General features: G+C 35.4%; 2 protein-coding genes across 6 annotated transcripts; one reads left to right on the top strand and one right to left on the bottom strand.

Moving 5' to 3' along the window:
- Positions 1 to 272: 272 nt before the first annotated feature.
- Positions 273 to 4924, bottom strand: tusc2a (tumor suppressor 2, mitochondrial calcium regulator a). Of its 3 annotated transcripts, XM_079627738.1 has the most exons (5): positions 4831 to 4913; positions 4660 to 4693; positions 3308 to 3519; positions 1456 to 1576; positions 273 to 764 (listed from the first exon to the last, which is right to left on the bottom strand). In XM_079627738.1, exons 3-5 carry the CDS (start codon positions 3454 to 3456, stop codon positions 699 to 701), a joined length of 336 nt encoding a protein of 111 aa, XP_079483864.1. In that variant the 5' UTR covers positions 3457 to 3519; positions 4660 to 4693; positions 4831 to 4913; the 3' UTR covers positions 273 to 698. The 3 variants fall into 3 exon arrangements, with proteins under 3 accessions (XP_079483864.1, XP_079483862.1, XP_079483863.1); XM_079627736.1 differs by having other exon boundaries at positions 4660 to 4924; XM_079627737.1 differs by lacking the exon at positions 4660 to 4693 and having other exon boundaries at positions 4831 to 4918.
- Positions 4916 to 10009, top strand: hmga1b (high mobility group AT-hook 1b). 3 transcript variants are annotated; one of them, XM_079627741.1, is made up of 5 exons: positions 4916 to 4946; positions 6616 to 6714; positions 6924 to 7004; positions 7532 to 7579; positions 8365 to 10009. In XM_079627741.1, exons 2-5 carry the CDS (start codon positions 6625 to 6627, stop codon positions 8425 to 8427), a joined length of 282 nt encoding a protein of 93 aa, XP_079483867.1. In that variant the 5' UTR covers positions 4916 to 4946; positions 6616 to 6624; the 3' UTR covers positions 8428 to 10009. The 3 variants fall into 3 exon arrangements, with proteins under 3 accessions (XP_079483867.1, XP_079483866.1, XP_079483865.1); XM_079627740.1 differs by lacking the exon at positions 4916 to 4946 and adding an exon at positions 5845 to 6090; XM_079627739.1 differs by lacking the exon at positions 4916 to 4946 and adding an exon at positions 5846 to 6100.
- Positions 10010 to 10799: the final 790 nt, after the last annotated feature.

Here is a 10799-nt window from a genome sequence, read left to right as displayed (position 1 = left end):
AAATATTCAATATCAGCGGATACAGATATACTCAAAACAATTATAATATAGACAAAAAATCTTAATGTTAAGGTCAACATTTAATATGCATTCTCAGTCTCCAATTTAGAAAGGACTTTCCTTTTCAGCATGACGTCTTCACTGAATATTTTGTTTGACTTAGAGATTGCGTAACATTATGGATGTAAAACCAACTGTGCCGGCGCCTGGCATTTCATGTTATTATCAACATTTACATTGATCGAGTCACATGAATAATTACTGCCATGTAATCTGCTAAACCATTTTATTCAAGTATATTAACTCATAATTTACTGTACATGAAATGATTACAAGTGCAGATGTGGGTTGCAGCCCAACAAACAGAGACAGACTTTGATACAACAGAATATTATACAATAAAACGATAAACACGCACTGCAATTGGTCGACATTAACAAACACATGATTTATGTACAATCCCTGCATAGCTTTAGGTTACACACTCTCATTGCACATGCATTCCCTACTGTACATCACAGGAGACAGGACGACGTACGTCTGCTGTCTATACACCAGAATGCAAATCGGAAAATATGATTCAACTTTTTGGTCAAAGCCAGATGTCGTAACAGAGCCACGGGGCGTCCTTACAGAGCAACAGCAACGGTGGAAGGAAGTCGAGGGGGATTGTGTCACTTCCTAAAGAGTCTGTTTGCTTATATTTCACACAGGATGACAGGGAAGTCCACGTGGATCCGGGGGTGATCCAAGTTAACGATTCCCTGGAAGCATGAAATGCAAAAAATATGGTAAAAAAAATGCTTTTAATACAAAATGAAGCTATAAAACTAAATTATGTTTTTTAAGGTAAACTAAATATTTAGATAAGAATAAATAAATAAATGCTTAGATGTTAAATGGAAGACCTGGAACAAACAAACAAATAAATAAATAAATGCCTTGTAGTCGATGACTTTTAGCTTTGAGGCTGAATGTATTTTTTAGCAGTTACACATCAAAAAATGTGCAGTCTTTCTATTCTGGAAAAACAGACCAAATATATTTTACATTTACATGTATTCATTTTGATTTTGTCCAAATCAACTCACAAATGAGGAATACAATGTGTGAATCATCTTAAGGGGGAATTATCATAAGCTAAAAATACAATGTTTTAAACCTTGTCTAGAATAGTACAAGCAAGAACAGGGAGAGATTTGAGAAATGGAGAAAGTAGATAATTTTTTTTATTATAATTAATTATAAATATCTTATGCCATCGACTAGTTTTCCAAGATGTGATGCAAATTAAAGTCATATAAATAAGTTGCTTCTCACGTAGTGATCTTTAATATTGATTTTTTTATATATCATGTATAATTATTCTGTATAAATTTCGCTTGATTTCTTGAGTTGATCCTGTACATTTGCACTGAACATGTCCATGTATCTGACCGGATCAGTGAAGCTCACCTGAGGTATGAGGTTTTTCTGAATTCTTTTCAGCTTGGCTTTCTTTCTGCCATTCTTGGTCACCACAGTCTCCTCATAAAACTCATGAGCCAGGTCGCCATCTTCGTCAAAATACAAGGAACTGCAATCACAAAGAATATCACAAAAATACATTTCTCACACAAAAATGTTTGTTGTTTTTTGCACAAAAACACATCCAAGTGTTTTTAATTTTCATTTCTCTCACACACAAAATATGTTTTAAAAAAAAAGTGCACAAAATTTGAACTATCAATTTAATAAAATTAAATATTTATTTATTTAGGATTGTGGCATTATGACAATTGAGCACACTTTCGCCAAAACTACAGAAAAATGTAAGGTGCCCCTATTATGCTATATTAAAGGTTCCTAATGTCGTCTACAACAGGTTTACATGCATACAAGGTCAAAAACACTTTCATTTTCTCATAATATACATTGCAACATCACCTCTTTTTTAAGTGTCTGCAACAGTTCGATAAAGGAAGCCTTCTCTGCTCTGATTGGACAGATGGCCCAGTCTGTTGTGATTGGTCGACCGCTTACAGCGCATGTCGCAAACAAATACCAATTCCCATATCTGAAATTCAGCTTATGAGGCTTCCTCAGCGCTTGATACACAATGATACGAATAATGGCATCGGGTTTTCTGTATCAATTCCAGCACGAGTCTTCATCCTTTGGAAGTGATCCATCGCTGATTTGCTTTCACAGTGCAGAAAACAGCCAATGAAGACCATAGGCTGGCATTATGCAAATGTCTTACAAACATAAGTAGGTTCGTAAAGGAAGTGAGACTGGGATTACTAACGACTCGCTTCTTCCAGAATCGGTTCTTTCTTTTAGGAGACAATGACTCCATTATCTGCACTTTTACATTCACAGACAGGTATATTACACACTGCATAAAAGGCTATAGCCGAAAAAGCATAATAGGGGCACTTTAATGAAATGCATGGTTTTTGTAAATACCACTTTTCTCAATGGTTATGAAAGATGACATTTAGATTTGTTGAGTTACAACAATAATAATAAAATAAAATAAAGTGTGTTTCTATATAAAATATATATATATTTTCTTCTCTTGATTTTGGGGTGAAATATGACTTGTTCTTGCAATGAGAATCACCCAGTTATTGACTTCACGTGGCCCAAACCATCAACAACTGAGTAGAATAGTGTTTAATACCTGTTTACAGCTGATATTAAGAAGTGTTTTGGTCGATCGGATCACAAGTGGATTTACAGGTGTAAACGGGGTCTAAAACTGTTTTGAGCTTGTCCACTTTCCACCATTTACAATCGAAAACACATTTAACCGAATTGATTCACTGTAAACACTCCTGTGTTCAAACAGCCACAAAAAAAACTCTTCTCTCCGCCTACTGACTTAACATGACACATTATGGGAAGTGCGCCAGCCAGACGGGATTTAAACTTTGTCGGCTGAAGACTCAAGTTTGGTTTGAAGATGACAAACGTCCCATCACAATGTTCTCTCACCATTCCTGATTTCTAACACACACTCACAGCGTTCGGCTGGTCTCGTGTCTGTCAGAGCAGAAACTAAAGCTGATGCTCTCTGTGTGTTTCTCCATCGTCTCCAGTCCAGTTCATATGTAAATTAAACAAGCTTATTTTGTCCATTAGATCAAAAGATCTGAAAAATACATACATTTCCCCACCCATATACTCTCCCCTATAAGAAATCAGGACAGAAGTGGTTGAAAGTGGACAAAAGAGACGGATCAAAACGCATCTTAATACCAGGAGGGCCTCAGAACTCAGACAGGATCACAGGTTTTCCTCACATTTTTAACACACTGTTTACCTTTTCCTTGTGAAGACGAATGGTGTGGCATTCTTGAAGCCTCTCAGACGCGCTAAACACTGTTCAGTGACCTCACCGGGAGGCTCTCCTCCAGCTCCTGAGCTGCTAAAAGGCCAGACTCCTTTAGTTTTGGACCCGCTGCCTCCCATTTTTATTGATGGTGCATTATTCTAGAGGAGGTGGACCGATCAGCAGATCATGTCAGTTCAGTCCTGAAGAAAAACAGAGAGCATGTTACAGACTCATATGGCAATGTATCCGGGCATGTGTGGCTTGCGGTGTGGCTTCAAAGCACGACAGTGGCTGGACTAGCTCTCTGAACTGTGGAAACTGTGGTGAGCTTTTTATATAGTCTGTAATACCTGCAGGCAAGGTCCAAAATAAACACTCGCCAAGCACTAAATGGGACTAAAAACTGGCTTTAGGGGTTGGTAACTTTTAGAGGAATTGCAACATCCCACCTGATCACTGTATTTGTTCTGGCAAAAATACATAAACAAATAAATAATAATAATTCATTGGGTTTTCATTCCGTGTCAGCTCCACCAGAGGTCCCCAGAATACATTTTTAATTTTGTTCATTTTTTTTTCTGAAGAAAGACTAACATAAATAGTGATGACAGCCAAAATATGAAATGCCATGGATGAATATTTACTGAGTAATCCGCTATTTTGTAGAGGGGGCTAAAAATGACAATTTCCACCTAAATTTTAAAGCCAAATTACAGGGATGAGAAAATAAGTCATATAATGCAACAACAAACATTGCATAAAGACAACAGGATTTACTAATAGACCTATCTATCTATGCAAAAAAATAAAATAATAATGCTGCCAATCTTTCTAAAGTCATATTTGCCCACCAGTGATGATTTGGCTCCAAATCTCAGGTGGAAATTGTCATTCTGACGCCCCTCCACAAAATATTGTATAACTCAATACTCAGACAGTAAATATTTATCTATGGCATTTGATATTTAGCTTTTCATCAATATTTATGTTTGTCTATAAGCATGTTAATGTACATAACATTTTTCTGAAAAATTGTGCATTGTGAAGATATTTTACAAAAGACACCATTCTGTACATTTCACAAAATGTAATGTACACTAGCGTTAAAAACAGCTTGCCAAATTAATAATTAACTCATCAAAAGTTGGTATGATATACGAGCATTCTCTTAACACCCAGATCTTCAGGTTTAAAGCTGTAATCCCAGTTAGTTAGCATGCTAGCTGCTCATACCTGATGAGCGACACATTAAACAACCTTTTACACACACAACTAACCAATAGTAAATATATATGCAACACAAATGAACGTTTGTTTTCTCAAAAATGTTATTGACTCACCCTAATACGCCCGAATGTTAAAGAGTTGTTTGCGCTGTAAACAAGACATAAGCCATTCACAGCGATTCAACACACAAGAAACGCGACTATCACGCATTTCGGTTCATCGGTTCGTTCTGTTTTCATACCAGAAAACATTCAAACAAATGACAATGTGTAATGCATACATACAGATCATGTAAATCTCATTGTTTTGGTTCTTCTAGTCTGCTGTCTCCAAGCGCAATGACGTAGATTGGGAACGTCACATTTACGCGCCTAGTTTCTGAAAGGAAGCAACATTTTCTGTAAGGACCTGAAAATCACACACATTTATTTTGTAACTGTAACTATTCTAAATACTTTTGAAAGCGGATATCTATGATGATTTTCGATATATTTAGCAAATTAGTTGATCTGTATATTAGATGATCTATTAGATTATCTATCATCTAGTTTATTTATTTTTTATTATAATTTTGAATCTATCTGTCTAGTTATATTATTTAAAGAAGATTGACGGCTAAAGCTATTTATTTATTTAGTTTAATTTAGTTTAGTTTGAATTTCAGTTTTATTATTCTGTTTTAATGTGTGTGTGTGTGTGTGTGTGTGTGTGTGTGTGTGTGTGTGTGTGTGTGTGTGTGTGTGTGTGTGTGTGTGTGTGTGTTAAAAATAATTGCATTTATTATTTTTAATATACCTTATAGCTTAATGTTCATTGGGTTATTAGGTTGAAATTTTGTTTAAAATCGGCTCTCATATGATTATGAAAAGTAATCAAGTTATCAATAGGCTAGATAGATTTATTTGATCTATCTATCGATCGCTCTATCCATCCATCCATCCACCTATATAATATATTATAGGCTAGACTACACACATCCATAGCCTACATTCATCCATCCATCCATCCATCCATATAATGTCTATATTATTTGTGCATTTAATTTAAAGCTATTTTTATATTATATTATTTAAAGAAGCTTGAAGACATATTTTGTCTTAACTAGCCTATCTATCTATCTATCTATCTATCTATCTATCTATCTATCTATCTATCTATCTATCTATCTATTTTTTATTTTTTAAAGTTCATTTGTACTTGGCGCCAGTACTTTGTCCCAGCAGCATATGGCCCGTGAGATCCGCCTCTCTTCCCATCAACCTGCGGCTCATCCTGCTTTTCCATTGGCCTTTTATTCCAGTGACAGGCTGCTATTCCTGAACTCGCTTTAATCGCATCTATTCCGTGCGTGTATCCCTCGATACGATCAGAACCGACAGAGTTAATTCCTCAGTTTTCCCCCCGTTACGTCTATTTGCCTTGAGATTAGACTGTGGTTTATTGGGAGACGGTCGGTTGCGCTCTAATTCAATCATCAGATCGGCATCGTGCGGGAGGTGGGGCCACCCAACAGAACAGCGCGCGCATCGCACCATTATTTTCCTGTAAGTGCATGTAAGTCAATGTTTCGTTCTGTCTTAAATGGTTGCACGAGGGCTGTAATGCTCATTTGCTCGTCGGTCTCCAAGTGCAGCGCGCGCTAAGGCTTCCATATAGATTTGATCGTTGCATAACCTATTGAGCGCCTCGCCTGTGCATCAACACAAAGTGATCCAAGGGTTTTAGACATGAATGCAATCATTAAACTTTATTAGAGTGGTGGTGCATATATATATTTTCTTAGATTTGAGGTGCCAGAGACTGAATGCGTAACAATGATCACAATTGTTCCCTTTAAACTTAACTCATTGCATCAATTAGTGTATTTAACCTGTGTACTTACAGTAAGTCATTTTCATGGAGGACGTTTGAATCATGTTGACATTTTGTTTATAATCAGCTAATGCATTCAATGCGACTAATAAACCTATTTTTAAGCCATATTAATAGGTCATCTGCATTAGGCTCAAATTGAATCTCCTTAGATATAGGATCAGCTGTTGAATTCATTTAATTTGTATTTTAAACAGCCTAGAAACATGAGCGATTCAGAGAAACAAACTGTCTCCGTCAAAGACAAGGATGGAGTGGAGAAAAGGGGACGAGGAAGACCAAGGAAGCATCCAAAGGTATAAAGTAATACTGCATTATTAGTAAACAATTCATTTCGATCACTATTAAACCAGTTCACTTTCTGAGGGAAAAGAAAGTAATAATGCCTCCATTATAGGGATGTAGTGGGTATGTTTATAATACCTCATGTTTTAATAATGCATCTTCAGGTTTATAACATTACAGTTGTATTAAGGGAGCTTCTTAATAAACTTTTTTTTTGCAGGAATTAAGTGGGTCATCACCAACCACGAAAAGACCAAGAGGACGGCCAAAAGGCAGCAAAAACAAAGGCTCATCCAAGAGCGTAACTATGATACTCACACTATGATTCATTAGAGTCTCTTTGTGTAATTCTGGCATAACTGTATAAATGTAAATAATATAGACACTATTTTTCTCACTATTGCTGGGTAATGCAACACAGCTGTCTTCTGTTTGCAAACACACAGAGACATATGCATTATTAATTCTGAAAAGTGTATGCAGGGTTTTCATTGACGGCTCATCCGCCGAGTCCGACCAAATGCAGGTGACCTGCTGTTAGCCACTTACTGTAGCCCTGAGCAATGCACTGTCAGCTCCCGCCTCAAGAGTCCTCAGTGAACTCAATGCCCCCTCCATCTGTTGTCATGTGCAGAAACGAGCTCCCTCTACTGGTGCACTAGAGATGCATTGCTATTGGCCTGTGAAAATGCATTGGAAAAAATAAACATTAAAAGCACTCTGGTTTTTATTTAATGATTTAGCCTGGATGGGATGATTGCATATAACTAAATTACATATTTTTTGACACTTGAATAATTGTTATTAATTATATTTTCTGTTCAATAGAAATCATCAGCTTCTGTCACCAAACCGAGGGGAAAGCCTAAGAAAGAGGTACATTTTAAAATAATGGTTTACTAAAAATTGTTAACTCTCATTATTTACTCATTTCTTTCTTCTGTGGAACACTAATGTAGATATTTTAAAGTGAAGTCGGCATAAAGCAGAAGTTGCGATAGTCTTTTTTCCCCCTATTGTGACGTATATCCTTTGAAACTGCTTCTGGAACAAGAAAATATTTTGTCCATGAGGTATTGATTAGATTTTTGTGGTTTGCTATTGGTGGATCTCATGTGAGTGACAGTTTGCCCCGCCTATGCGCTGGTGTAACAGAGGCCAGCTATAGGAGGCGTGCGAGTAAACCTCACTCCCCTGGCCTCAAGAGGTGCACTAGCGGCTGACACTAGAGACTGCGGTCTTTAGCACCCTTGTTAGCACGCCTGCCTCCTAGTATGCCGGAGACGCCGGTTTGAGTCCTGCGCGGAGCGGAGCGCGTAGAACTGGAGGGGTTATATTGGTGCCGTGACCCGGAGGGGTTACACCAGTAAACACGTGCATTTTTGCAACATCAACATTCTGCACAACATCCATGGAAGAAAGAAAATCATGAGAATAAATTAGTCATTTTATTTCTGGGAACTGGGAACTGCCTCTTTAAATTTTGAATTTCAACTTGCACAGCAGTGACACCATCCTGCAAGATTTTAAAGGTCAAACTATCTTGCTAAACCTATTAAAAATGTCAGTTCATTGCAAATGTCAAATATAACATGCAGCAAAAGAGAAGCTTTGCTTTTTCATGCATCTTATCCCCAAATATTTGATTCCGCTCCGAACAGGAAAAGGAAAAACCTCAGGACTCATCCGAGGACGCTGAAGAAGATGAAGAGGAGGAGCAGTAACAATCTAATCGGAGCACTACCTCACACTCAACCAAACAAACAAGCCGTCTGGTCTCAAACCGGGAATGTCATTCACGTCTTTCTACAACCACAGGACAGTAATAGATGTAATATTCTGCTTTAATACATAATGAGTTTTATGTCATTAGATCAAATATACTGTAGAATCCAGAGTCACACTGCATACAAATATGTCATGTGTTTCCAGCTATTTTTAATATATATCTATATATCTATTGGACTGAGGTGCTTTTCTACGTATGCTTTGTTTGTAGGTTTGTTTAGTAGTGTGTGTGTCCAAATTGTAGATTAGATTTAGATCAAGCGATAATTTAACTGTGTAACATCATGTGCTTGATAGTCCACATATAATGCATTCATGTTGAATAGCCGTTTACAGTTGACCTATAGCTTTTTGTTAGTGTATCTTCCAGTGAACATTTGTTTCAAGGCTGGTTCTTATATTTTGTAATCAAATATAAGTTACCCAGGCCAGGTGTTGAGGGAGCACATGGTTTTAGCTTATAATGTGATGTTTTCCACTAGAATCCGCAGGAATCAGCATTGAAGATAATAACAAAGGTTTATATTTGGATATATTCTGCATTTGTCTGTATTTATTAGTCACTATATGGAAGCATTGGTCAGTTTTGAAGCCATCACTGACCTTGCGGGTACAAATCACACTTTGAAACTGATTCTTTGTAGGTGAATTGTGCTAAATTACATTCCAGCTAAAAAGATTTGTGTTTTGGACATAATGACACTTATTGTACTAATCCCTTATTTGGTACTTTGAGTTTCTTCAATGGTTAAAAGGGGGTTTCTAGATAAAACCTTAATGGTAAGGAAATAAATTACACATCAAGCTAAACGATATAAAGCACTTATAGAAGTGATTCTCAGGTGGTTTTGTTTCAGGACGCCATCAAGTGGTGACTCTAAAAAAATGTCCTTTAAAATCAATTGAAATGTATTAATATTGCCAACAATATGTAAAATAATACTCAACCCACTTTTTTTACAGCATTAATCCTTAAAGAACTGTTTGCATTACAGGGATCAGCTCAAGGTTTTCCACACCCAAGTGCTTTTGAAATTCTTCATTATTTTAATCATCTGGCTGTTGTACATGACAGATCACAACAGTGACAATAAGCTATGGTTCTCAAGGATTCAGACGTACTACTACTTTTCAGGGCACTAAGAAATGAAATGACACACTCCATTGGTACATAAATGCAGCAGACGTGCAATCTAAATCATGGCCCATATTAATCCTCCTTAAACACTTTAGAGTTGTATTTTATGCATTCAAGTCCTCATAACTTCACAATTCTGAAATATTCACCTCAGGTAATACGGTGTCATGAATAGACCGCAAAAGCCCAAGACAAAGTCAATCTCAAAATATCCTTTTTTTCTGCAATGATCGTCTGTGTAGCAGTTAATATATAGGCATACTTTGTGTGTGACATTTTATTAATACAATATTAGAGTTCTAAAATGTGTATTAGATTTATAGATTTTATTTGTATGTATAATGTGTGTTGATATTAATAAAAAATACTTTTGCAAATTCTTTATGCATTTACATGTTTTACAATAATAATTGTTACTTTTATAATATATTTGTATTTGTTATTATATATGAAACATGTTTCAAATATTATTAGCACAAAATATAATATCAGAGTAGTCTGGAAGGTGTTATGTTGCTATAATAATTTTAAGAAATGTATCCACTTCAATTTAAATACTAAAAAGTGCAGATGTAAAATGGATATATTTTGAGATATATATATATATGTAATTTTTTTTGTATAGGGTTTTTATTATTTAAGCTATTAGATGCATTTATATTTTATATAAAAAAATATATACATAATTTGTTATTGTTTATAATGTTTTATATCCACTAAATAAAGTGCAAGAGGTAATGATTATATTTTTGGAGATATGCCTATTTTTATATAGATTTTTGAGCATTAGATATTTGTAGATTTCATAGATTTCATAATTATTCGTAATGGTGTTGTTTAGTTGTACACTTATTGGTTACGATGATTTAAGATTTTAATTGTAATGGAAATTATACATAGTTGTATGTAATGATTGGACGAAGAGTGACACGTTTTATGTAGGCTATACAGTACGACAAAGTTACAGTATATTTTTTATTTAATACTGACTTATTAATTGATTTGATTTAATTTATTCAATCAAATAAATAATAGTATAACAATTTTACTTTAAATAATTGTTTAAAATAACAATAATAAAAATACGGAATACTGTATATTCTGGAAAAATATTGTATTATTTAATTCAATACTGTTTATATCAAATTAATAATATTATAACACATAGTA

This window comes from Phoxinus phoxinus (assembly GCF_949152265.1).
Source record: "Phoxinus phoxinus genome assembly, chromosome: 11".
NCBI classification, from domain to species: Eukaryota; Metazoa; Chordata; class Actinopteri; order Cypriniformes; family Leuciscidae; genus Phoxinus; species Phoxinus phoxinus.
Note: the sequence above shows the minus strand (reverse complement) of the source record. Positions and strands in the feature narration are given on the sequence as shown.